The 27,760-nt window shown below is 49.1% G+C and overlaps 1 protein-coding gene across 1 annotated transcript; it reads left to right on the forward strand.

Moving 5' to 3' along the window:
• Positions 1–236: 236 nt before the first annotated feature.
• On the forward strand, positions 237–5,986 carry LOC126537418 (uncharacterized). Its single transcript, XM_050184429.3, has 3 exons — positions 237–534; positions 2,088–2,377; positions 5,601–5,986. Exons 1-3 carry the CDS (start codon positions 391–393, stop codon positions 5,824–5,826), a joined length of 660 nt encoding a protein of 219 aa, XP_050040386.2. The 5' UTR covers positions 237–390; the 3' UTR covers positions 5,827–5,986.
• Positions 5,987–27,760: the final 21,774 nt, after the last annotated feature.

A 27,760-nucleotide genomic window follows, 5' to 3' on the forward strand; every position in this document is an offset into this window, starting at 1 on the left:
CATAGCGAAGAAAACCATAGCAGCTTTGCGGTACCTGGATGAATGTTATATGGCCTCCATGTCACCGTGGTTGTCGTTACTCACGAGCATTGTCTCTCAATATGATAAAAAAATGATGAATATCGGTTCCCTCGTTCCCCTGCGAACAGTTTCGGTGCTGTGGGTGGGCGTGTGGATGTCAGTAACAGACAAATGCCATTGACAGTCGTTCAGCCATAGGGAATATGAGAAGCGTCGCTAATGTTTCACTGCAGGAACTGTTAGAAGGCATGTGTGAAATGGAATGTCGCCTTTCGATTTTTTCGCTGGAGCGCAGGCACCGTTCGTCCCGTGCACGACGTGATCGGCCGAGTGGTGTTCGCGGTGTGGTGGCTGGCAGTGCTGGTGCTGATGAACTCGTTCCAAGGCACCATGAAAGCCAGCATGAGCGTCAAGACGCCAACCGAGCGCCTTGAGACCTTCCGTGACCTGGCCGAGAGGCCGCACCTCAGGCCCATCATCATACGGGGAACAACGTTCGTACACCAGTTCCAGGTGCAGAAAGTTGTTCGCCGAAGGGCTGCTACCTTGTAGCGCAATTTAAACTGTGACTGTTCTTCCTGGCACTGTCCGTAATCAGTTTAGGCACTCACGCATTGAGTTTAAAAGAGAAAGCGCACTGTGCTAGAATTTTCAATGAGGCGTCGAAGGCACGTCTCTTTTCAACCTATACTTTGTAATACCTTAAAAAATTTGGACAGTTTGCAGTAGTGGTGCAAGGCTGGGTCACAGCGGAGCTAGTTCCGGCTTTTGCTAAGTATTGCTATGTTTTGCTAAGTTTTGCGAGGTTATGCATGGCTTGACTAGGCACATACCAACATTTGCTAGGCTTTGCTCAGTCTCACGCGGTTATGCATGGCTTAAATATGCTCGTACTAACTGCCGCCAAGATTTGCTAAGCTTCGCCAACTTTTTGCGAGGTCAGACACAGCCATGCTGGTAAGCCACACACGCCCCAGCAAGTCACACGCATACAAGCCACAGTACGTGCATCACAATTTATTATGTACTGTGCTTCAGTACCAGTCATCATCATCGTCGATCCAGTCTTCATCCTCGACGTCCGACCGTCGTCGTGGTCATCGTCGTGGTCGTTGTCGTGTTCGTCGTCGTGGTCGGTGGCGTCGGGGAAGGCGTCGCGAAGCACTTGCAAGGCAGAGCTCTTCTGCTCAAAGTTGCGCACCGACTTCACCATGGAGAGATTCACGTCGAACCAGATCCTGTCACAGACGTGGCATCTGTGCCCGAACTCTATGCCGAAGAATTCGCGCTGGAAGCGGCCGCTCGCACCTCCCACGGATTTGCGTGCTTTGCGTTGGAAGTTCTCGGTGACGCGCAGGCCCGGAACCGAGTCCGGCGGCGCCGAACCTTCAGTCGGCAGCGCTCGTTGTCTCTGGCCCTAAACTCGGGATCTTCGGCTCGGGATCGCCTCTTCTCGGCCGCAGCTTCGGCGCTGTGTTCCGGATCAGCTCGGCGGCGACGCATCGCTTCTCGCTTGGCAGTGCGGCGCTCTTTCTGGTAAGCCGCTTCTTCTTCGGGCGTCCGCACTTTCTTCGGTCTTCCCATGGCAGCAACACGTACGCACGGAGTGGAGGAGAGGAGAGGTGTGCTGCTGCGCCGGCCCGAGCTTTTACTCGCCTGTGACGTCATGACCCCGCCCTCCGCCCGTGGGATGCGAGGACGTTAGGTGGCTCGGTGTTCTCGCAGGTAGTTGCTAGGCAACGCGAGACGGCGCAAAGCTGTGCTGAGTTTTCTGGTAACGCTCCATACCGGAACGAAAGCTTCAACAGCTCTGCTGTTAAAATTCTTGGGAAATTATTTTGTATGATTTAGTAAACTCGTCAGTAAGAACATTCACAAGGAAGGGTTCACGGTAATGTGCATACGCACACACGCACGCACACGCATATACACACACGGGTGCGCGCACTCGCGGGCGCTCGTTCGCTGTCTCTTGCATGGAAGCATGTGGACGATGAACGCAAACGTGTAAAATGTAGCTACAGCACTAATAGTCAGCGTAGTATAATCGGAACCGATTCATGCAGGTGTCACCGGAGTGGGAGCTGCAGACGATTCTGGCCATGGCGCGCCGTCACCGGTCAATCCTACCCGCCTCCGTGGTCTTCACACGCGAAACCTTTGACGAGATGATCGCTAAGCACGCCATCATCTTCATGGAGGACAACGTGATGCAGAGCTACATCGCGGCTCTCTACCCCGATAAACCAGGATTGGGCACCATCTACCCTTCCAAACAGCACACCATATCGGCCCAGTTCTGCATGTTCATGCGAAAGTCCCTGGAACCAAGGATCGTGAAACTTTTGCACACAAGGTTGGGCCTGCTCCAACCCATTACCAAATTTTGGTTTCCCTGCACTGAGTGTACGATTTTCCGGTGGTTACGCGACGCATTTTGGTGCCTATATCAGCATTAATTGCTTCTCCAAGTTATGGTCACTATACTATATCGGCTATATATATATATATATATATATATACAAACACACAAAATATCAGTTTAGATTTGCTGTTACGTGAGAAAACAACGTTTATGATCCAGTACTCCCACATCAACGCACTAGCATACACGTCGGTCGCCTAAGTCGAACCCACATTTTTCGAAGTGTATACATACGTACAAATACACATTAACACCATCTGTTCACCATGGTTTGGCGAGACACTTGTCGGCTATCTCGTCGAGGCGCACTTATGTTTCCTCGCCCAACGAAAGTTACGTGCTAAACACTATGGCTCGGGAGGCTGTGAACGCAGTTGAGGAACAACGCATCGTAATGAGGTTTATCATGAACGATGGCCTAAAACCGATTGAAATTCATGCTAGACTTAATGTTCAGCACGGTGACGAGACACTATAAGCTACCGCACAACATTTGAATGGTAGAAACGGGTTACAGATGACCTGACGTCAGTGGAAGACGATACCAGGAGAGGCGGCTCCACACCTACTGCTGTGGTTCCCAAGAAGATCCGGGAAAGGGAGCGCCTAATCCACGAAAATGACCGGGTAACGCTTCGTTAGCCTGCGCAACAGTCTCACCCACGCTAGGAGACACGCCACGCTATCATTCATAAACGCTTGATTTTCTGCAAGGCCCCAGCCCGCTTGGAAAGAGAGAACTGCCTTTGACCGAGACAGGGGACTGCAAATTTGCATCTTACTGAAAGCAGTCTTTGGAATCAATGCCGGATCTTTTATGTTGATTTCCTCCCCAGTGCTAAGTCGAGCAACAGCGATTACGAGAGTGAGTAGTTATCCAACTTGCACATTGTGCAACTAGGAAGAAAGGGTCTGACTTGATTACCACGGGCGTTCTCTTCATTCAGGAGCATGCGCGGCTGTATACAGCACACCACAGACTGCACTTCTCCCGATGTCGGGTGAGAGGCGCTCCCGCGTCCCCCACACTGTTCCGACTTCGCTCCGAGTGACTGTCATTTGTTTGGATAACTATAAAAAGCTTCTGGGAGGCAAATACTTGAGTGACAATGAAGTCAAGCGTTCACGGCAGCGACGCAAGCCGAAATCTTTCTACGCTGCTGGCATCGATGCGCTGACGGTACGCTGGGATCAGTGTGTCGATTTCCAGGCGAAACACTTCGAGATAGGGATCCCTTCTACGCGTCTAAGCGTGTTTCGTAATGCTGAAAACGAAAAAGTACAGGTTTGACTTCAGTACATCTCGTATCTTGAGCGCCATACCATTCAACAGCTGCTGTTATAATGGCCTTTTTCTCTACGCAACACAATAGCGTAATCTTTTACACAATATACAATATCAGACAAGATGCGGAAATTCGGAAGAAGCTGAAGATTACATGCCATTCAGATTTTGTAAACAGCGATGCAGGGGGCGTCGAACATGGAGATAATTGTCATTTGAGTAACAGAACGGACCGACAGGCAAATGAAACGGCGTCGGAGGCTACAAATAAGCGAATTAACTAATGAGATTGAGAAAATTGCATATGCGCAAAGTACGAGATATATACATTGGCTAGCTTTGAAAGGTAGTTTTGCCTTTGCGTGGTATTATTACGCTTAACAAGTAAAAAGCTTGCACAAAGATAAGGTTTAAGAAACCATTATTTTGAAATAGCTCCCTGAAAAAAGACACACAGAAGCCTAAGGAACTATACACAACAGAAAGAACACTAAATAAACACTAGAGTTAGAAGAGTTCAGTGATTCCTTTGAACTGATTTACTGTTACTCTACGTACTCCCCTGAGTTTCTCCTCCATCTCCAATTCAACTTGGTGCGAGATGCTTGCCTGTCCATACCCTATGTGTGCGCGACGACAACGCGACGACTGAGGCGATATCACTCCGGCTCGAGAATGGCGAAGGCTGCCATGACAGCTATGACGGTACGACGACGACGCGATAGCAGTGAGGATAACGGCGATAACGGTGATAACGGTGATAATTAACGGCGCAAGGATGATGGCAGCATGACGAAGACACTTCACCGGCTGACACCCAATAGAGAGGAAGTTGTTTTGCTACCGGAACGCTCGTAATGATTGGAGCTCTGAAAGCCGCGCTAATATGTGCGCGCATATCTTGTTGTTGCGTCTGAAATACATATAGACAGATGCTACAAATTTTCGACTCTTGGTCACGCATATTACAAGTCCCCCACAGATTGTTATGCATGGTAGGTGCATATCAAAAGAAAAAAAAAACACAGATTGCGGGGTTGTGACAGGCAAAACTACACAGTGGGAGGACGCCGTAGTTGGGACTTTGGATTAAATTGTGGCAAACTCGAAAGATTTAACGTGCAGCCAAAGAACCGTACAGGATCGCTTTTTCATTCCGGGCCCGTTAGAATGCGGCTCCACGCCCGGGATTGAACCCCCGACCTCATGTTCAGCAGCGCAAAGCCATAGCCAGTGCGCAAACGTGGGGCAGATGTATAGCCGCGCGATAGAGCAATGATTCGAGCATCCGGCTATTATTTTCATATTGCTGCCGTGGCGTTCGTTAGATCCTCGCTGGGCTGGAACCATTATGCATGGGAATGGCGAGGTGACTAGGGTGGCAGTACGACGACTGCAGTGGCGTGACGTCAACAGTCATGACGTCGACTGACGCGGTGTGTCGAGAGGACCGGACACACAGACGAACCCGCATTTCGAGGTCAGAACTGGTGTTGCAGTAAAGAAAAATGCCTGCTCTAGGCTGCACTGCTTAAAAGTGAACGGGGGCGCCTAAATAAACTAAAAGAAAAACCAGCGCTCAATGTCGTGTTCTATCTTTTGCCTCAGTGTTAGCGCACATGTTTTGTGAGCAGCAGCACACCAACGGGTCTAGCAATAACTTTCGGTAGTTAGGTTGAGGGTGAAGAAGACGATCATGCGGATAACGCAGGAGCCATGTTTTCAGGCCCCAACAACAACAATGCAGAAGTGAGAAGAGACTCTTTCACAAATTAAACTGCAGCACTTATTTTTTCGGTGTACTGGCTTGTGGCACAACAGGCACTTTCATAGGCAATACAGATAGTCATGGGCCTATTCTCGCTGCAGGTGCCGCTGGATGCACGAGTCTGGACTTACGGAACGGAAACGGCTGCAGCTCCAGCCTCATTCCTGGTATCTCTCACGGCCTGACTCGTCGCAAGTTCATTCGCTCTCGGCTGAAGACACTGCAGCCCTGTTCTACATGGTTCTACTAGGACAGGTCATCACACTCATAGTTTTTCTCGGTGAACTACTCGCACACCGCTTCACCTCGAAAAACAGCTTGATATAAAGCTTGTGGCACAGAGGCTTCGTTGTGCCAATGCCTGATGATTTACCAGGCGATGACGAAGAGGTTTGGGCATTCTGTGTAACGCGGCCCTATTTTTGGCTTGTCTTGAATACACTGTCGGTCCGACAGCGAAGTTTCAATGGCGCATAAGAAGTTAAATGATGTTAAGTGGTGTCTCGCGGTCCTAATGTGGCTTCAAAAAATAAAAACCGATCACTATGCCGTCTCCACCACTCGGCATCTTTACGTCATGGGCACCTTGTCATTTGCGTCTTGATTGTATCCTGCATGAACGCTGTAGCGCAATCACGCGAACGATTTGCAAGCCCTCTCCACTCTAAGGGCACATTCACACCGGCGACTTGAGGAGGTCGCGCGACCATTTGCGACTCGCAATCAAAAGCGACCGAAGGCGACTGATGCTCACACCGGCAAGCCCGGCTGAGCGCGACCCGCAAGTCGCAATGCCGGAGATTATCGTTCTCAGCGAGAACTCTCGGAATCTACGCGGAATTTGAACGCGACGCCGGAGGAGGCCGGATGTAGACACACGAAAGATCACTTCCGGTGCGCCGCTGATTCGTTTATCAGTTTTGCGACCACGGTCGCGCGACTGAAAAATCGCGCATAGAGCGACTGGCCCAAAATGGTCGCTTTTCAAGAAAGGCGACCGTTTGCGACCATTTGCGACTGGTCGCTTTGCGACCAACTTGGTCGCGCGACCACTGTCAGTCGCCGGTGTGAATGAGCCCTAAAGCTCCTCGAGCAACGCACTGCCATGAGTGTGGGCGCCGTCACGACATCATTTTCATGTGAGCCAACTTCGTGACTGCATACACATATGTGAGCTTCATGATTGCACATATAAGAAAGCTGCGCCAGTAGGTTGCAAGTGTTGCGGTATGTGCTTTACTGGCGCCACATTTAGAAGGGACCAATCACAATGTACCGAACGAACCAGCCCGTCTTTCCTGTTAGGGGTACTTTCCATTAGACTGGGCCCTGCTATCTCTCCACAGTTTCTGATAATCATTTCGATTCGTTCGCCAGTTTTGTTACTGCCACCGCCAATCTTACTACTGCAACCGCGTCTCGTGCAAGCGTTTAGCCTTCACTTTGAATCAACATCTAGGGGCTATTCTCTAAACGTCCGCTTAGTTGACATGCCCATTTCATCTGCCGTTGAAGTGATGATTGGCTAAAGCCGCCTGTCTTTTTCTGACGCGTACCCCAGGCCAGCCAATCAAAACTTCAGCAGCAGACGTAATGAACACGTCCAATAGGTGGCCACTTACAAGATACCCCCCTCCCCTTTCTGGTTACATTTAATACTTGGCGTTTCGCGTTTGCCCTGCGTTTATTTCGCTTTGTCCCGTCTACATTTGGCATCAGAGATATCAATGTGTACTATGTATGCCCGTGGAAAAACCAAGGGCAAAGCGCTCGCGGGCGGAACGCCATAAAGCCATTTCACGATACTATTGCCGCTGTGGCTGACGTGGTCTGCAAAAGCTTAGACATTTCAATCGCTTGTCATGTGCCGGAGGCCACTGTGCTGCCTTGTGGTTGTATGATTGGACTAGCCACAATTATTTTGCCCTGAAAACTTTTGCGATAAGTAGTACGGATGCTGCACAGGACGGCCGTAAAGGGCAGAAGAGCTAGCTCCTTTACCTTAGTGACCAAAGCACTCCGCCTCATGGGAAGCGTTTTTACAGATCGGTTCAGCGGCAGCGAGTGCAGAAACACACGGAGAATAAAGACTTGTTTCGAGATGCATGTACCTTTGAGGACTTCGACTTTACGCAGCTCGAAATGCAGCCCAGGAAGTACGCTTTTCTGTTCAGCAGCACGTGGCCATGATGACAGCATTTGCTTCAACTAGAAGCCAAGTGCTTAAAAAAAAAACGCTATACGGTGCTTTTACGTGACCACTGGAAGGTTCACAGAGCACGGAAAGTGTAGTGACTGATTGCGGATTCGTCGCGTGGGCAGTTATTACTTGCTTGAGCACTAAACAAAATATGGATTTTTTTCTGTATGTGTGGTTATTTTTCTGGGAGAGTGTTTTAAGAAATTGCGAGTATTGTCCCTTCGTGCATATATATCTCTTGCTCGTCATTATGTGTGCGACATTCAGGGAGTACCGGTGCTAATGGAATCTTCGACCGCATGATTTTGTTGTGCTTTCTTTACCAAAATAACGGTCTCGTCCTGGGCTCTTCCATGATTCTCACCTTGCTGTTTTTCCACGTGACCTCCAAGCTCGACCGCTTTGCTAGTTTGCTGGCTTAAGTCATGTGTCGCAGTATAAGTGGTTGAACCACTTGCTACATGAACGCGGGGGGGGGGGGGGGGGGGGGAGGGGCTGGTTTAGAGCTACTCTGGAACATCTCTTAAGAACAGGTAGAAAACAAGACGGGACACGAAAAATTCACCGACAATTACGATACTCCTGTGGCGCCTCAGGGTAGCGTTTAGGCCCAGAATTCACCCGGCACAGAGAAGGGTACGTGCGGTGGTAGGAATGGAGGAAAAAGGCTTTATTTTACTTTATCTGTACCGCCTCCAAATGTAGGAGCATATTAAATGTCTCAGCTCACATGAGGGCACGTAAGCAACCCCCCCCCCCCCCCCCCCCCCCACTGCACGAAAGGTCCCCGGTTTTAAAGGGCCCCTCTTCCAGATTTGGCCATTTTGAGCTGACAAGCGCAGAACATACATTGCGCGATAACGATCCTGTCTGGAAGGTATTACATCGGTAGGCGCCGCGGAAAGATACGACATTTCAAACCGAACGCCGTTTTCCCTTCTCCTCGCAGCCGCCTACTTCGAGAATTGTTCAAGCCAACATCTCTCATGTGTGTACTATGTTGCTAGAATATATGAACTAAAGCTTAGAGAAATTATAAAACACACAAACCGAATATTTGCACGTTTTTGTTTTACTTCGCACCGCAGCAAGAGAGATTTCCTTCAGTTTCGTTGGCTTGTTCCCACGTCGTGCAGTCGCACGCGCAGGCACCGAAACTATGTCATTTTCTACCGTGTTACAGCGCAGGATCATGCTCTGTGATCCGCTTGTGTCTGCCTCAGTATTCGTGTGGAACAGACTTATACCGCTAGTCAGGTGTCCTCGTGTACAGCGCGCAAAATCGTGTGCTGCGCGAAACGAGACAATCGCAACAGCTAGCACGCGACGCCGTCAGCGGAAGTGCGCCGCGCCGCAAGAAACCGAGGAGAAGAAAAAATAAAGGCGGGAACGGTGACGTACGCGTCACGCGATCCTCGAGGTCCGGTATGGCAGAAGGCAGGGAAGGAATTTTGCTTGCAGAGGCTAGACGGGGCAAGAGGAGAGAGCGTCTTTCTTTGTGGTGAAGCTCGTCTTCTGAAATCATGGGTTCGCGACACTGAAATATTTCAATCTCGGCTATTAATGAGCCAATTTGAAAATTTTTTGTGCCAGAATGCTCCCTAGAGGACACATAACAACTTCTAGCGTATAACTGAAATTTGCTATGGAGCCTATAGTGAGGGGCCTTTTAAAACAGTCGTCTTCCCTAGGAGACTAGTCTAGGGAATCTGATGACTCAGTCTCGGCCAATCATAGTCGTCGAACCTCTTGCAATATCCCTCCCATGTCACACCTTCCCGTCGGACTCCGCCTCCTATATTGTACCCTAGCCCCCGCATACGAGGCAACCACGTCACAATCTGGGAAACTCAAGTCGACGTTGTTCCCACGGTAGTCCTCGACGTTGGCCGCTTTCATCATTTAGTGGGTTCAGTGACGGTCAGGTTGCCGCGACCCTTTGTGGTTGTTATCACGTCTGCAGAATCCGGTGGTCAATGTCACTTGGAAGGGAGCGCTTTTGTTGACCCGTCAACGGTCGGCGTCAGGGCTGTGTCGACGTCTGGACGGGCGCAGAGGGGGGGCGGGGGAGGTGGCTCGTGGGAAACACCTAATGAATTTCCGTTGCCGTGTTCAGACGTAACAGACCGTAACAGATAGATAGATAGATAGATAAACTTTATTAGAAGAATAATCAGAAAAATTGCTAGTGGTCGGGGCCCCTATTCCAAGGCTCCGCTGGCTCTTGCCATCTTCTCAGCTTTCTGTATCAGCTTGACCTGGTCGTCGAGGGCCGAGCTGGACAGCAGTGACTCCCATTGCTCCCTCCTGGTGTTCTTGTCGGGTTGTTCTATGTTGTGTAATAGACCTAACAGACGTAAGAGACCTGTCGTGTCGTCTCTCTTGGGTCCGTTGTTTCGCGCTAAGCAAAGTAATTATGGATTCGCACCAACTAGCCCGCCAACACATTGTGCTGAGACGTAACAGACTCCTCCGCCGGCGGGAGGTTCGACCTGAGGGTGACCAGCTGTCGGGCTGCCCGAAGCATCGAGGTTCTCTTCCGAAATGATGGCTGGGGACCCACTGCAGCTGGGGTTTCCAGCACTCTCGTCATCGCGGTCTTCTTAGGAGAACACAACTACATACTCTGGTCGGCAATGTAATACTCACGCCCACCGGACGCTATGATCCCTGCATGGCTTTACAAAGTTCTGCCCCTCTCTCGGCCGGTCTCTTTTTTTGTCGAGATCAGCTCTGGGCGAGGCAGAAATTAGTGGCCCTAGCTCAATAACACGGATAACGATACGCACAAAACATGTTTTAAAAAAATGCCCTGAGTTCACTGCTTAAAAGCACCACCTCAGACCATCTGCATTCTTATTCTGGCTCCCTTTCCTATGCTTGACCTTAAAGTTGTATTCCTACAAAATGAAACTCCATCACAGCACTCTCCCATTTTTCTTTGACATTTGCTTCAGCCAGGCCAAAGGGCAATGGTCGCTCTCGGCCGTGAGTTTCGTGCGTTGAATATAGCACCCCTGCTTTTGAATGGTCCATGCTATGAGCAAACAAACGCCCTTTCTCAGAGCTGCTGAACGCCTCTTGTCCCAGTGTCAATTTTCGACTGAGGTACAGTACGGGATGCTCTTCACGGCTTTCGTTAATTTGGGCAAGAACGACACCCCGACGCGATTGCCGGCGTCACATAGGAGAATTAATTATCTGCGAAAGTCTGGCGAAACAAGCACAGGCAGTGAAGACAAAGCTTTCTTCTCCAAACAATTCCCACATTCAGAATAAGGCTTCGCAAGTCCTCCACTTTCGTGAGACTTACGCATTGACATTTTCTTTGTCTTGTCCGCAAAGAACTCGCACTAGAGAAATAACCGAAAAAAATGCTGCGTAAACTGCGCGCTCGCAACTACACGACGATTCGAGCATTTTTCCTGGTTACTTTCACGCACGCCCTACGTAATACTCGAAACGCTGCCGTCTTATGAATACACGTGCGAGACACGCGCCAACATTAAGCTCCTCTGTGTCCGAGCAAGACACGCCTTAAAGGAATGGTACAAACACTTTATAAAATAGTGCGGTTAAACAACGGCTCTTTTAAATAACGCGTCTTAATTTAAAAAAAAAACCGCGAACACTTCCACAAAGTGAACTGATACTCAAACGCGCCACTACACGCTCCTAACAAATAGCCTAGACTTGGCGTTGGAAGCGTATCTCAGAAAGAAAAAAATTAAGCATATCTGCTCAAAAGGAAGAACGACATATCAATAATACAATATTTCAAAACATTATGCACGCGCAATCTCTCGGTGAGCTTCTAAAACAAACAATCTAAAAAAAAGCTCGAAACTTGCTTATCGAAACAATCTCTAATCTCGGAGATCTCAAAACGTTTAATCAAACTTTCAAAATAAAGAAACAAACAAGCTGTTGTTCCCACAACACCTGTATCGCCGCTTTCGTTGCGAATAGCCTGCGGTTGCGGCGTATCTTTAGGGCGTACTCTACGTGGCCGCGGTCTGAAAACCCTTCTTGTCAACCAGGGAATACAAAGGGCATTCCCCTCACTGCAGACCCCCGACACCTTACGCAGTGGCAGCATGCCTTCTAGGCATTGCACTACGAATTCACTGCCGCGTATGAAAAATTCGTGCCGCTTTACCGTCGTGGTAACCTGTGTGGCACAGGTTACACCTCGAACCTCGAAAAGAACTCAACGAGGGGGAACATAATTGCCTTCTGGCTTTTGTCCATCCTCGCCCCGAACGTCTTTCTTCCTCGTCTGGCGACGCGAACGCGTTCGGACTGGAACATTCCAAACAACACACGCGCATTTCGAACTCTTTCACTGCGTTCCCACAGCGTTTGATGTCTTTCGCTTTATTCGGCCGCATCGCCTTCTCTGCCATGTTGCTGAACTTGAGACGCCTTTTCTTTTTTTCTATTTGGTGCTCATTTCCGAGTGCTTTTAGTTTCCCCGTTGGTGGCTCCTCAGCCAGACCCACTTACTGAATTTCTGTCGGGAAATCGGAAAGATTTCCTCCTGTGGCTTAACTACATCTCCGGAACTAGCTGTTTCACCCCAATTTTTTATACGTTGTTCATGGTTGTAACATAGCTGCTCAGCTAGTTAGCGTGCTGTGTACCTCATCAAGGCTATGACTTTGGCTTTAGCAAATGTGCACCCCCTTTTATTCAGCAGCGACTCTGAGCTGTTTTAGAAAAGGTAAGGGTAGCCTTCCGGTAGCCTCTTGGATACTGCTGTCACTGTCCCGATATATCTGGAAGTTCCTTCAATCTGTACCTTTGCCATAGGTAGCCACACTGAGTCTTCGCTCACGGCCTGCCTTATCCAGGCGCATTCAGGCACTTCACTTCTCCCATACTTAGGATGGACGACGTCCATTGTGGCCGCGGAGTTCCTGAGTACCCAATACTCTTTGCCGTTCACCATTAGATCCATCATGCATCGCTTTAGAAGATCGATGTTAGTCGGATGATTGCTTATGCAAGCGAATACTGGCCCTTTAAATGGGCAGTTTCGGGCGAAGTGACCCGTTTCCTTACATTTATGACATGCGAACTGAACACTCGATTAGAACTCATTCGAATGATTTCCGGGTTCCTTTCTACCCTTTTCAGGTGCTTCCGTTATGTCTTCAATGCGCGCCGAAATGCGACTAGTGTCGCCTCGTTCATTTTTTGTGGTTTGCTGGCCTCCAGCGTAACGTTTTGGCCGTGGGGAAGTCTTTCGATAGTACTGTACGCTATGCTCTGTGGCCTGAAGACACGACTTGCCACATACTCACTGGCCAGTTGTGCTGTATTGATTACAGACACACTTTCCTGCTTGTCCTGAACCCAAAGGCGCACGTTATAAGTAAGGGACTCGTAAAACTGTTCTAAGCAGATTAAATCTGACAACTTACTGTCGTTACCCACCCTGTTACTCTCACCCACTCTGAAAAATTATCTTTCAGGCTACACGCAAACTCAACGAAGCTTTCATTAAGCGTCTTTCTTTCCTGACAAAATCTCCTCCGAAATTCATCTGTGGAGAGGTTGTATTTTGCGAGCCGACTCGACTTCACTGAACTGTACATGGCTGCCTCAGCGGAGTTCAGTCGGGCGACGACTTGCGAGGCTTCTCTCAGTATCAACGAAAGCAACCGCTCCGACCAAGTGTCTTGTTGAAATGACGGACGGAAAAAAAACTTTAATGAGAAAAGGACCTGCGAGGTTGTCAGCCCGGGCTCAGGCCACCCGGGCAATATGTGCGGGGAGGTATAGCCGTTCCACCGCTGCCCAGGCCTGCTGGAATGCCCTTACTTCCGAGCTAGTTAGAGCGCTTAGCCATTGCTCTGACTTCTCACTAAATACGGAAGCCCACTCCATGTAGGAACATCTTAAATGTCTGAGCTCACATCGGGACACGTCAGCTCCACCCACTGCACCAAATGTCTCCACATTTAAAACAGTCGTCTTCCCTAGGAGACTAGACTAGGGAATCTGATGACTGTATCTCGGCCATTTATAATCGTCGAACCACTCGCAATATTCCTACCATGTTGTTGCACCGTTCCACCGGATTAAGCCTCCTATGTTGCATAATCGCCACCGCATACGAGGCAACCACGTCAATGACGTTGGCCACTTTCAGAAAGATAAGAACTTGCCAAAGCTTTCCAAAAAACTGGACAATCGGCCGCTTTCTGTGCAGGTGCTGCTGGAACACCGCCCACATCGCCCGTCGGCCCATAAAGCGATGAAGGCGCTTTTGTGCTTCTTAAGGACGAGGGGCTTGTGCGACAATCTGTGACTATTAATGCCATCTCTGTAAGACCACATGCGTCAGTGAACTCGCCGCAATTTCCTTCTTTCCTTCCCTCCTCTCTCTCCCTGTGATCTTTGTTTCCCCTTTCCCATTCCCCCGATGTAGGGTAGCCAACCGGACGTTATTCTGGTTAACCTCCCTGCCTTCAGTTTTTCTCTTTCCTCCTCCCTAGTGGGCTCACAGTGACGGTCAGGTTGTAGGGACAATTCACGGTTTTCAGCATGTTTACAGAATCAAGTGGTCGATGTCACCTGGAGGGGAGCTTCTTTGTTGACCGGTCGGCGGCAGGGCTGCGTCGACGTCTGGACGGGCGCTGAAGAAAGAGTGGGGGGGGTGCCTTGAGGGAAGCATTTAAGATATTCTCTTTACCGTATCGAGACATGACACACCTTAATGCGAAATTTGAGCGCAGCTCTTTGCGTATTTTAATTGCGCGATATATTGGCTGGCGCGGACAATCTGTCTCGTGCAGCATGGTGAAAACGGAGCGAAGTGTTGCGCGACTGCTTCGCTAATCGGGAGATCGCGAGAGGCACCGCGTGGGTGACGCATGGGCACGATTCACAGCAGCCGCAGACAGAGGTCTGCCTGCGGCGGCAAGTCACGTAGCTCATGCAGCGCTTTGGATAAGACATGTGGACGCGCTCGCCGCATGTCTTATCGATGGCGTCATCGGTAAACAGACGATTCGCGCTACTCTGGCGCCAACTCGTAGCGATTGTCGCCGAAGAACACGTCTTGCACGGCACTACGCTTTTCTTCTCACACTTTCGCTACACCGTCCTCCTCCGTTTTTCTCCTCGCGCGCACCTCGCTGTCGCCGTCTGTCATCTCCCGCAATGCAATATCGACCATGTAACGTGCATTGCGTTCACGTTAAGGAATGCCAGGGGGCCAGCATGAAACAAGAGTCCCCCACTACTGCCCATCTCGTAATCATATCCTGGTAGTGGCAGGTAAAACGCGAGAATATAATTTTTTAAAGATTTCCCAAAAGCTAGGAGCTACTATCATACCGCGCCCACTTCGCATGGTATATGGTAATTTTTACCCTTCTTTTCTTGTGTCCCGGCTTGTCACGCAGTTTGTATCAATGCATCCGTACCAACAAGCCCAGCTATAAACACTGTTAACCTCTTATGAAATTTGTCGACACGTTTGTAGCATTTTATATTTTTTTCTCAGGTGTTTTAATTTTTTGCTTCTCAAGATTGCACTCTCAGTGAACCCTTTCTCCACTCTACTTAAAGCGGAAGTATTATTCAACCGTTTCTTATTCGCTTTTCTTCCATCGGTCCTATTAATTCACAAAAATTGGTTTATTAGATTTCGGTGCCTTGTACGTACTTCTGTAAATAGAGGGCTCATTAGAGAACCAGTGTAGTCGCATTGTGCGGCATGAAAACTAGCGGATCCGACAAGAGGCCAAATTAAGGAGACATTATACACACGGACCTCATAGGCGTGCCTATCAAGGCGCCTATCAAGGCGTAGCTTTAAATATTCACCTCCTACTTTTGCGTTGTGAAATAAATGCGAGACCAAGTGAACCATACCGACTTCTTGATGCTGAAAAACCCTACAATAAAAAAAAGAAATAAATTTAATCGCCATCCCGGTTATGCGAAAGTGGATGTCGAGCGAAGATGATGGAAGCCACCACTACAACTGCTGAGAGGGATACGCAATGCTCTATTGCTTTAGAGTAATGGTAGTAATGGTAATTTAGAGTAATGGTAATAATGGGAGTAATGACAATTTTGACAGCAGACCGCCGCTAATCGTATTGCCGTTTCTTTCGCCTTTGCCGCTCCTCGCATTCACACTGATAAACAGGAGTCCTAACTATGCGTGACCTACCGATAGCGGGGTTGCAACAACAATGAAATCAGTTGCTAGGCTGGTTATTTTATATACGAGAGGCCAGTGACGTCACTCCCCACGTCGCAAGCTGCCGCCGCCGCGGCAGCTTGCACAATAGTAATCTGTACCGCGAAATATATGCGCGGAGCGCTTCGTGCTTCGCATTGTTATCAGTAGCGCCTTATCATCAATCACGTGGTTCGGTTGCTTATTTTGTGCTTCTTTATTGTAATGAATCTATTGTGTATGTTGTCTGCGTGATTCCAAAGAATGTATGCACTTTTCGCTTAACTTTTCTGAATGCTTGAAGTCCACTTCCCCTCCACCGCGGGTCGGCCTGGTTTTGCAATACCTCCGGGATCGGACCACATTTTTGTCTGCGGACATCGACATGAAAAATGCCGATTAGCAATAGAATAACAGCTTCGTTGTGAAAGACATCCTAGAGACGTATTCCACGCACGGGCCACAAGAGTACTGAAAACTTCAGTATAGAAGGAGTGGTCTATGAAAGATTATCAAGAAGTCCTTTATTTAGGGGTATTATCTTTGCAAGTGAATCATGAAAGATTATCAAGAAGTCCTTTATTTAGGGGTATTATCTTTGCAAGTGAATCATCTACGAAAGTGGACGTGCATGACGTTTGAGGCGATCGGAACTTCATATTGACCAGGGTCTTGGTAAAAGTAACATTAAATTATTTTTTAGCAGTCGTTTGCTTTCAGTGAAAGTAACAACCACAAACAAAGAAAGCGCCCGTTTAAAAGCTGGAAATGACCGCAAACGTGTAATGTCTTATTTTTTGTTTTGTCATTGAGTTGCATTGTTCTTAACTAAGAAATACTATACAAAAATCGCGTTAAAAACTTTTATATATAGTTATCACATCTGCTTAAGCTTCAACACGCTATGGCCCTTCCCATACAAGGAAGCAAAGATAGTCAAGTTTCTCATGCTTGGAGAATGTGTGTCGCGAAGTTCCTGGCTGTGTGCGCAGAGAACTCGACGGTGATATTGTGCATAAAGCCGCAATATTTCAGTTTCTTTAGAGCGTAGTCTTGCACGGATAGCCTTCCAAACAGCTGAGATTCCCCGACATCAAATGCTGGGGGAGGGCAAACTGAATAAATGGTGTGCTAGTGCGTCGTATGTAACAGTGTGTGAATGCAGCATGCATGCATCAAGAAACATGCTAGTGATAACCAAATGCTAGCAAACGCATTTACCGGATTATATGTACTTCATCCGATAGTAAACGAGCGTCGACCTCTGCGAAAATTTGAATTTAGTTGGTCGACTGCAAAAGCTTGCTACCTTTATGATTCCCGCTTAGCTACATCGTCCTTCGAGGGCGACACACTCATTTTGGGAGCGTCTGTGTCCGTCTTTTCTTCGCTTCTTTCTGCTGGTGTGCCGGCCGACGGTTCGCTGTTGAAGCTGATCAGGTCCTTGCTGCCTTGAGCAGCAACAGGTGACGTCGAAGTGAAAAAGACGTCGGTGCTATCTGTTCTTTCCTTGACCCCCGAGGAACTCGAGCTATCTGCTTGCGGCGCCTTCTGGTGGCGCTCGGGCGTCGTAATAGAAGTTTTCCCAGAGCTTTCAACCAGTTCTGTCGCGCGTTCATGTTTAGTGACATCAGGGGAAAGAGTAATGTCAAGGTCTCTCCCAGCAGCTGTCGCAAGCGTCCTTGTGTCGTCTGTAGAGTGCTGCGCGGCTTGAATCGCAGATGACTTTAACTGATCAACGACATCGACGTTGCCACCGCTTTGTGACAAAATAGGCAACAAAGAAGCCAGTGTCGTCTTATAGGCTGGCGAAGTCACCAGACCGGTGTCGGCGTCAATTTCGATTGGATGTTGAGAGACGGGTGACGCCAACGTGCGGTCAGAAAGAGTAGTGAGTTGTTGGTTAGACTGGTCACTTGATGCCAACTCTCGACTCTTTCTTTCTACGGGCAACCATTTGGGCGGCACGCGAGATTCTATCGTCGTTTCATCCTCTAGTCTGGCTGCGAGTTCTCGACTTGCCCTCTGCTCATTGTGGACATCAGAGTTCTGGGATTCTGTTGGGGCTAGTCTGACCTCGTGTTTGTCAGACTTGCTCTCGAGAGCAATTTCACTTTCTTTTCCCGCAGTATGGTTGTCCCGCGTGGATGATTCTAAAGCAGACTCGACATGGCCAGCTTCGCTGTTTTCGCCATGTTTCACCCCGTCGCCAGGCGCGCTGTCGTTAATGACTGCTACGTTTCGCTCGTAGGGCTGCACGGGCTCATCTTCAGCCACGACAACGGGCCCAGGGCTCGTGACGGATAGTTCTGTCTTCACAGTGACGGGAACAGGAGGACAGGTGGTTCTGTCGACATGCCCAGTGTGGATATTTTGTTGGTACTGCATAGTAGAACCTTCCGGTCCTGTGATAAGGCGTCTGTCCTTTCCGATTTCCATTGACGCGGACTCTCTTAACGGCGGTGAATCATAGGGAACTAAGGAAGTGTCAGGTGTAGGAACTGGAACTGTTGTCGTAGCGGGTATTTCAGCAGTGTCGAGGTGGCTAAAGCCCAAATCGGGCTCTGGAAAAGGATGCGTCTCGGACGCCTGTTCGTGGGAAGGTTCGCCTGTGACGACCGATTCTCCGGAGCTGTGACCGCCACGCCGATGCCTCCTTGCTGATGTCGAAGATCGGTGCTTCGATGCTGACTTCGCGACTCGAATGTTTGTTTGCACTTCTTTATCGTGGCGCTCCCTTGATGGATGTGGTAGCCTCAGCTGTCTGCTCGGCTTCGAGTCAACGATAGGAGATGCTGGTGACAAACCTATCTTAGGCGGCGCCCTTAATTGTGCTCCCGATGAAGCTAGCAAATTAGTCTGCTCGTTCACAGCGGTCTCGCCAAAGCTCGCCTTAGTTGTTGTAGGCGTATCTGGATGTTCTAAGTATGTTATCATTTCTGGCACACGAACCGTCAGCTCTCTAGGCTCACTGGATTGAGGCGTGCCGGTTTCAGACGCCAGCCGCGAAGGCATTCTCTGCGATGTCGCACTTGCTTTGGTTGTTAAAGTGGGCACTGTTCCCTCTGTTGGTTTGTCTGCCGGCGTGACGGTTTGCCTGACTTTAGCTGCTTCCTGTTCGAAGCGTTTCGTCACTGTGTCCGATGTACTAGTAGGCAGAGAAGCTGCATTTAAGGCTACAGAGCCAGTGGCAGACCCCTTATGGGGTACTTGGAACGGCTGCGTTAACCCAAATGCGGGGTACGGCGAAGCGGTCATATCGTGCCTTCCATCCGGTACGTGTTGTTCGTAACAGCGGCCGTGACCGGAGAGTGACGTGCTCACCTGTTGAGATCGCAGAGTGTCCTTACTTGTATGATCGCTGGGCGTGAAAGCGTGAAAATCATTGGGAAAAAGTGGAGGAGTTGTTCCTGATCCATTTGGGCTTGGTAACCACGGGCTGAAGGGTTCGATTGAGCTAATGCCAAAGGCCTGGTCCACGGCCAAGTCAGAGTGATTTCGATGCCAGTTGTGCTGTTCCGGGTACTGCGCGCTGCTAGCACGATTCATGTCGGCGGGAGCCGCCTGGTGTAGCGTATGAGCGGCGTCACTTCTTACGGGTGAATCATTAGCGCTGCCGTCACCATGGGGCCGCACTTTGACGAAACGGTCACGAACATTTATCTCCATCTGCGGCTCATCGGACATAACTACCACGCTGCGTTCTCCATAATTTTCCGAACGGTGCTCGTCGTGCAGAGAGCAGCTGCGGTAGTTTGGTGTACCGGCAATGTGCTGCACGCAGATGCGCTTCGTGGGTGGTTGCGACGTGCGATCTGCGGCACCAGTGGCCTCTTTGCCTGAGGAAGCGTTTGAACCACCGAGCTCATCAGATCTGGTACGGCGCACGGAGGGCGCACCCGCGGTGCCGGCCCTGAACGGAGGGTCCGTTTTCGCCAGGTGACCGCGCGTTTCAGCAGAGAGCGCCCCCCGCTGTTGCTGCCGACGTGATCCAGAGTCTCTGGCGTCTACTTTGGTGGCCGTCTGAAAGTTGGCCAAGAAACGTGGCGCCAGTTGTCGGTGATCCTGGCAGGAGCCGTCGGTGTTGGTTAGGTCTACGTAGGTGAATACCTGCGACCGTTCTTGGCCGGTCACGCTGCAGCTGCGTTGGCAGCATGCTTCCTGTGAAGGCAGCAACCGGTGGTACTTGGCCGACGGGGACGACTCGGACAGGCGGAGCAGCAGCAGGCATCCCAGGAAAAAGAGTACGACGAGGATAACGGCACCGATAATGAGAAGCCCGAGGAAAACCGAGAGAGCAGCCTGCGTGTCGTCCGCGCCTTTGACGTGCTCGATGAGGACCTCGGAGAGCTGGTCGTCATGCCGCCTGAGTCTGTCCACCGCAGCAGTAGATTTGGAGGAGCTAGCGACGACTAGGGACGCCTTCGCTGATAAAAGTACATAATTTAGCAAGAGCACTACGGTCGCGTTGCGGACCAGCGATCGGGCGCCCCAAATCATGGCTGCATCCGACGCATGGCCACCTCCCGCGACTAAGCCGCCATGACAGTCTCCTAGTCATTGTTATTTCTGATACAATGGTTCATACCCACTATGCGAGATAGGTCAGCAATCGAATGAAATCAAAATTAAAATAGAAATAAAATTTTATTTCCAAATGTGTACCGTTGCCGAAGAGTAAACAGCGTGAGAAAGACTAAATAGTAAGTTACAGGTACGAAAACAAAATGTATTGGCGAGCAGGATAGCCGACAATTCGTACATCAACCCCGAGATAATTCCAGATGTTGGTCCGAAGTGTGTTGTACCACAAGGTGCAGCACACTGTCACGCAAGAAAATGAGGTAGCTGTCGAGAACGACACTCGCGACTGATGATAGGATGTCTATAATTAGTGTACGGCATTTTAATTGATTGAAACGTTACTTTCTAGCACTTTACTCTTCCTTGGCTAAACTCGACAAGCACAGCCATTTAGTGGAGCCAGGTTGAAAAATTGATATGAATGGTTAGCATGGACCAGAGCTCATCTTTTTTTATTTGAAAATATTAATCCCCGCGCCTTTGTCGGCATTATTGCGGGATGGATGGATGGATGGAAAAACTTTTTTGAGGTCCATCGGAACGTGCAATAGCAGGTAGCGGGCCACTCCCACGTCGGCACAGAAAGACTAAAGCCTCTCCGTTGTGTCGCGGGCCCGTTGGGCTGCCCATAGTTGGGCTTCGAAATTGGGACTGCGTAGGACAGTCTCCCAATTGGATAACGTAATGTCTTCATCGCCCCGTAAAGCGAGGCGCCGCCAGAGTATATGGTATAAGTGGGCAAAGTCTGTGCAAAGCGCGCAAGTGTTTGACGTTTGAATTTCGGGATATATCCGGTGGAAGAGGGCGGTGCTAGGATACGCCCCGACTTGCAAGAGTCTGAGTGTCAATGCCTGACGCGTGTTCAATTTACTGTGCGGCGGCGGGTAATTCCGCTTCCCCAGATAAAAGCACTTTGTGAGTTCGTTGAACGAGGCAAGGGGCCCCCTATTGTCCGGAACCTCAGCGTCGCGACAACCGGTAGCTACGCGGTCGACGACTCCTTGCGAAACACTGTGGGCCGACTCATTGTGGTTTGAAGGGGTGCCCTTGATCTGTCCCATGTGAGCTGGGAACCAGACGATCGTGTGTTGCTTGGTTTCCTTGTCCCGTAGGATCCGCAGGACCGGTTTGGAGACGGTTCCTTTGGCGAATGCTCGGACCACCTAAAGCCCCTCCATTCACGTGCCACCGCCGGAACCTGGTCGGCGACAGCATGTATGGAGGGGCTTTAGGACCACCGGTATCGAGTCGCTGTATATCGTCGTTCTCCCTTCGTCGAGGAAGGCCAACGCTACTGCGGCCTGTTCCGCAACCTCGGCCGCCGTCGTTCGGACCGTCGATGAGCTTGGGATTTTCCTTTCTTGATCGACGCTGACTGTAGCGAACGCCTTTCCGTCAGGGTACCGGGCTGCATCGACGAAACAGCAACTCCGGGCGCGTGCGCCAGCCTCTTCCAGGAGGGCTTTATCCCTAGCCCTTCGTCTGCCTACGTTGTACTCGGGGTGGACATTCCGAGGAATGGGAGCAACGGTAATGAGCTCTCTCTGTTCTCGAGGTAGGCGAAAAGAAAACCCATTGGCGAGCAGGATAGCCGCCACTTCGTACATCAACCACGAGATAATTCCCGATGTTGGTCCGAGGTCCGCTGCACCACAAGGTGGAGCACACTGCCAAGCAAGAAAATGTGGTAATTGTCGAGCAACACAGATGATAAGATGTCTATCATTAGTGCACGGCATTTTAAATTATTGAAACTTTACTTTCTAGTGTTTTACCTCTTTGTTGGCTAAACAGGTCAAGCATAGTGATTTATTGCAGCCAGGTTGATAGATTGAAATGAATACTTAGCATGAACCACAGTTGATTTATTTTTTTCTTAAATGAAAACATTACCCGCAGCACCTTTGTCCGAAGCATTGCGGAGAGCACAAAGCTTCGTATGATCAATTTGCAGTCTTGCGGCCCACCAAATCTGTTGATAACAAACTGCATGTAGTAATCGTTCTTAGGGAAAACGAATGGTAAAAATGGGCGCCAACCCACTCTGTGAAGGTGGTTGGGCAGCGAAGCTGCGGTTCCTGTATCACGTAGCCAAATGGCACAGCTTCAACATCAGTCTACGGCTATAAACTTGAACGAGGACGTTAATTTTGTTTAATTTGACCTACTGACGGGTACTAAAGTGTTCCACACAAAGTGAAAGTGGTTTTGTTTGCACAATCTGCTCACCTACATTGATATACATAGGCACGACGAATGCTTTGGCATTAATATAGCTCAAGTCAAACACAGCATAGTCACTTTCAAATGTTTGCTCAACCCCTTGCGGTTATCATGTTTCGATATGCTGCAATCGCGAAAAAAAGTGTACAAGAGGGAAAAGAAATGCACTTAAACACACTTTCACCGCGTCTCATATGCACGCTGTTCTTCAGGAGTCCTCGCTATACATGGCCTTCCCATAGCACTGTCACAACACAAATCAGTTGCTGGGCGGGTACTTCTTTTACCTAGGAACGTGTAGTTACGTTACTTGCTGCTTCGTATGATACTGTTGCCGCTTTCCGTCCAACTGCAGCTTATGCAACAGTACTCTTTACCAGGGAACGCTGTGCGCGAAGGCGAGCTTTCTGGTCTTTTTATTTGTTTTCCCTGCATGGTCGGCGCAGCCGCTGCCGCGGAGGCGAACGCCATCTGCTGGTGCTGCAAGGAACTCAGTGGTGCAAGCAACGCGCGCCTCCCGAGTGTTTGCCTATGGATACGATAGACCCATTGGGAAATAGAGGTATATAGCTTCGATGTAATAACAGAGTAGGTTATACCACAGAAAATATCGGGCCTATTCTTCTGACTTCTAATTGGTCAAGCTCGTTAAGAGGGTTCTACATTGCAAAATTACTGTCTGGATGAGGGATAATTTAAGATTAAATGTAAATCAAATAGGATTCGGAGTTCATTGTTCATATGTGCCCATTCTTATTTAAAGAGCCGCATACAGCTTGCTAGAAAAAGACAATATACTGCTTTAGGGACACTGGATAAACCTAAGCATACGACACCGTAGGACATTGAGTTTCACTGAATGTCCTACAGAGTCATAATGTCCCGAAATATAATATTGCGTGGGTGGCAAATTTTTTTAGATCAAGCGAATTTTATTGTTTAAGGATGGGTGCTCCTCGTCTAAATTCAAACAGACTGGCGGTGTTTCCTAAGGAGCAGTCCTAGCTCCAGTATTATTTAACATATAAATGAGCCCCGTTCCAGATAGCCAGGACGTGCAAGTTTACGTTTATGCAGATGATACTGCATTCTTCTTGGTCGTCAGTGACATTTACTCTCTATAACAAAAATTGTAAAGATACATGAGTATGCTTGAGGTAAAGCTTGAGACAGCTTGCATGTCATTAAATGTAAGTAATAGCGAAATCTTGGTGGTCCCACTAAGAGTTCTGATTTCAATCTCTATATTTTATAAACAAGAACACATTGCCAAGGTTTAGTGTTAAATAGTTGAGAATCCCTTATTATGAAAAACTTAACTGGAGTCCACATATAAAAAATGTAGTATCTAAGGCACAACGTGAATTAGGTTCCTCTTCACCCGGCTATGTTTCTTCGTAAAAAACCACTTTTTAACACTCAAGCAGTACTCGGTTCCTTGGATGATGTTGTCCTTCATGTTATCAGTCCCATACATTCGTAGCGCTTCCTCTCTTCGGAGGGTGCCGCTGCAATAGCAGTATTGTATAGCACATGCATTGTGTTTCAAGGGCTCTGGTGAGGCTGTAGTGCTGTGATCAATTTTTGAATGTGATATGTTTCGTATATCACATCATTTTTCGCAATGCACTTTAAGGCTCACAGTACATGTCATTAGTCATTGCCATAATCTTATTACACGTAGATTTTACGCACTTCAAAGCCACTATTTTTAGGCCCCTTTTACAGCCACGTCGCATCAACTTCATAGAACCCATCACTCCACTGCGTAGTCACTAAAACTGGCATGGCGCTCTTTGGCCATACCTGGCCCTTGCGCCACTAAAAACCACACCTTCATTCATTGCGCAGACTGAGGAGTCGAAAATATGGGCTATGTGGGGACTCTCTGATAATGATATACAAAATGTACATGCGCCCAATATTGAAGTCAAGTTTGCATTGTTCTGAGGCAGCCCTGCCTTTGAAACTAAGTATCTGGTTCTTTTGGATGGTGAAGCCTTGCACCCGTGTCTGGGACTATTTAGGTTTGTGACAAACAATGTTCTCAATCAGGAAGCGCGCCTACCAACATTCCCCTCGTGCTGGCCTGCTAAGCACGAAGTGGCGGCATCGAATCCCCGCCCCGACGGCCGCATTTCGATGGGGGCGAAATGCGAGAGCACCCGTGTACTTAGATTTAGGTGCACGGTAAGGAACCCCAGTTGGTCCAAATTATTCCAGTGTCCCGTCCCCACTACGGCGTGCCTCATAATCGGATTGTGATTATGCACGTAAAACACCACAATTAAACATTTTTAACATTGCCTTGCAGATTCCGCATCTTAACGAAACAAATAGTTCTAAAATTTTACAGCTTTACGCTTAGACGATCTAAATATGTTGTTGCTGTACCAATGATACAAACGGCTTCTTTCTTGCGCATGGGTCAGTTTTCACGCTCTACAGTTGTTTTTGTTAAAAGAAATTAGATAGTCCAAATGTGAACATTCGAGACGTAATTCCATCCTATTGCTCAAATTAGAATATTAAAATTGAATTTGATGACATTATCCCCTAAAACCCTAGTTTTCATTCAGTCAGCTTCTTAACTAACCGGCTGCAAGATTACCTTGCACACGTACAGTGGCAAGCAAAAGTTTGGAGACCATGGCATCAGCCAGAAATTAAAATATTGTTACCAAGCACTGCCCGCGGCGAAGCCGAGCACAGTGCAGAAGACACAACGATGCTCGCTGATGTCGCGAGGACTGCATTCATCTTGTGTGCCTTGTATGCCAGTGGACGCGTTGTAAATACCCTGTAAATACATTTTAAACCTCTCTTCCCCCCGGAACATTTTAGTGGAGGTTGCGGGCTCTCCCAGACGCACGACGGATTTATGCAGCGGGCACTCCTTGGCTGCGTCGCCAATGCCAGCTCAAGGAGAGAATGCTTCGGGTACGTCGCCACCCACGCCCACCGTCATCCTGGCCCAACCACGTGACCCTGGAACTTTTTCCGGGAAGGATAACACCGACATTGAAGATTGGCTTCAACTACACGAAAGGGTGAGCGCGATCAATCACTGGGACCAGACCATCATGCTCGCTAACCTGATCTTTTACCTCGTGGGGACGTCACGTGTCTGGCTTGAATCCCATGAAAAGGAAGTCACTAGCTGAGACTTGAGTAAACAAAGCTCAGTGATTTCTTTGGAAAGCCTCTTGGCCACCGGTGTACCGCGCAGAAAGACCTTGCGTGCCAAGTTCAGACTTGCACTGAGTCCTATGTGACTTGTATTCAGGACGTGCTTGTGCTTTGTCGCAAGGTTGACGAGAAGAAGCCGGAAGTGGAAATGGTCGGGCATATCCTCGAAGGAATCGCGCACGACGCGTTTACGCTCCTCGTCTTCCAGAACTCTTCGACACCGCAAGACAACATTGCTGAATGCCATATAGCAGAGTGTGGGTGTAGTCCAGTTGGTGGTTCATGATTTGGGAACTTTCCGCAAGGAACACACGACACGAAGAAAGGGACAACACGAATTCATGTTGTCCCTTTCCTCGTCTCGTGCATTCCTTGCGGTAGCTTCCCACATCACAAAGCTGAATGCCGCCACTTCGAACAAGCTAAAGGCCGTCGCATTGCCCACCACGTTTCTCGCCTTCCTAATACGGCTGCCACATCTGCTTGCAAAGACATTCGCCTCCCACCCGTGCCGGCTGCATCCTACAGTATTGTGCGCATCGTGCGCCGGACTATTGAAGCTGCCTAGCTAGTTCCTCCCCACATTCGCGTCCCAGATGATTTCCACGCAACAATATCCCTCATCCAGGCCGTTGTACGGCAAGAATTAGCCAACATCGGACTCCAATCACTTTACCCAGTCAACAGACCCGACTACCGCTCACCCGTCGAACCCAATCTGCCACGAAGTTCGTGCGCTTGTGCTCGTTATCGAAACCCGGAGGAATGGCGCGCTTCTGATGACAGGCCTACCTGCTTCTGCTGTGGACGTGTTGGAGATATTTCTCGCCATTGTTGCAGTTCTTGGAACTCGTAGCCTTGGCAGAGCTATCAAAATACCCGGCGCCCACCTGGTAGTCCTCGCCCGCATGTGGAGTCACGTAGAATGTGACGTTGGCTTATTTCCCTTGGCATCGAACATCAGTTTGAAAACAGCCAAGTACCTCGATGCGCTGTTTCGAGAAGTTCTGAAGAGGGATCGAAGTTTTCATAAGTCGATACTTCTGGTCGAAAAATTTGTTGAAGTCCTTCTTTGTCATTAGTGACACGGTAGCTCTAGTATCCATTAGAAGCTACATGTGCATGTCGTGACCAACGACTACTCGAACGCTGAAGTCCCTTGTACTTGGATGTAAAGTATTCACGGAGAGAATCGATACCGTTTGGACGGTTTCTGCTTGCACTGGAGCAACGTGATGTGCCATGTTTCTTCTTTCGACAAATAGTAGCCGGGTGTCCTTTGATGCGGCAGAAATCGCAATTCTTCTTGGCCGGACAATTTTTTGAAGACGATAAGTGTCCAAACCCGCTACACCGGTAACATGGACCGATTTGATCCGTAGAACATGAAGTATTCTTATTCGGCCGATTATCCCTGGTTCGAACGCCGTCCTGCTAACGCGTCGAGCAGGTGTGCGAGCACGCGCAGCCATCTTGAGTACACCGTCCCATCCCGCCATGAGAAAGGTCATGGCCGTCTTGACCCGGACGCCGCGCCACCGAAGCAGACATCTTGTGATGCATGCTTGGCGCATAACAGTCTCGGTGTCGCCGAACGCAAGGTTGGCTTTCCACATCGCTTTGAACACTCGAGCAATTTCTTAGGCTTCATCCAAGGTGAGATGCTCGCCGTGAGACAGTAACTTACTTCGGACTTGGGGATCGGCGACTCTATGAATTGAAGTGCCGAATTTGCAAATGAGAGATTTTTTCTTGAGGGCGTGGTGTATTCCATGAAACTTTCACCCTGCAGCTGCTTCCGGCTGGTGAACAGGTGTCGCTCCGCCAAAACGTTTGTAGTCTCCGAGAAAAGACGATGCAAGAGT

This window comes from Dermacentor andersoni, chromosome 4 (genome assembly GCF_023375885.2).
Source record: "Dermacentor andersoni chromosome 4, qqDerAnde1_hic_scaffold, whole genome shotgun sequence".
Lineage (NCBI taxonomy): Eukaryota > Metazoa > Arthropoda > Arachnida > Ixodida > Ixodidae > Dermacentor > Dermacentor andersoni.

What these genes read in the sequence shown, in the direction of transcription:
- LOC126537418 (XM_050184429.3), top strand. Translation starts at nt 391, where the DNA reads ATGAACTCGTTCCAAGGCACCATGAAAGCCAGCATGAGCGTCAAGACG. An exon ending in CGTTCGTACACCAGTTCCAG is followed by an intron (nt 535 to 2,087) that starts GTGCAGAAAGTT and finishes CGATTCATGCAG; the next exon opens with GTGTCACCGGAGTGGGAGCT. An exon ending in GTGAAACTTTTGCACACAAG is followed by an intron (nt 2,378 to 5,600) that starts GTTGGGCCTGCT and finishes TTCTCGCTGCAG; the next exon opens with GTGCCGCTGGATGCACGAGT.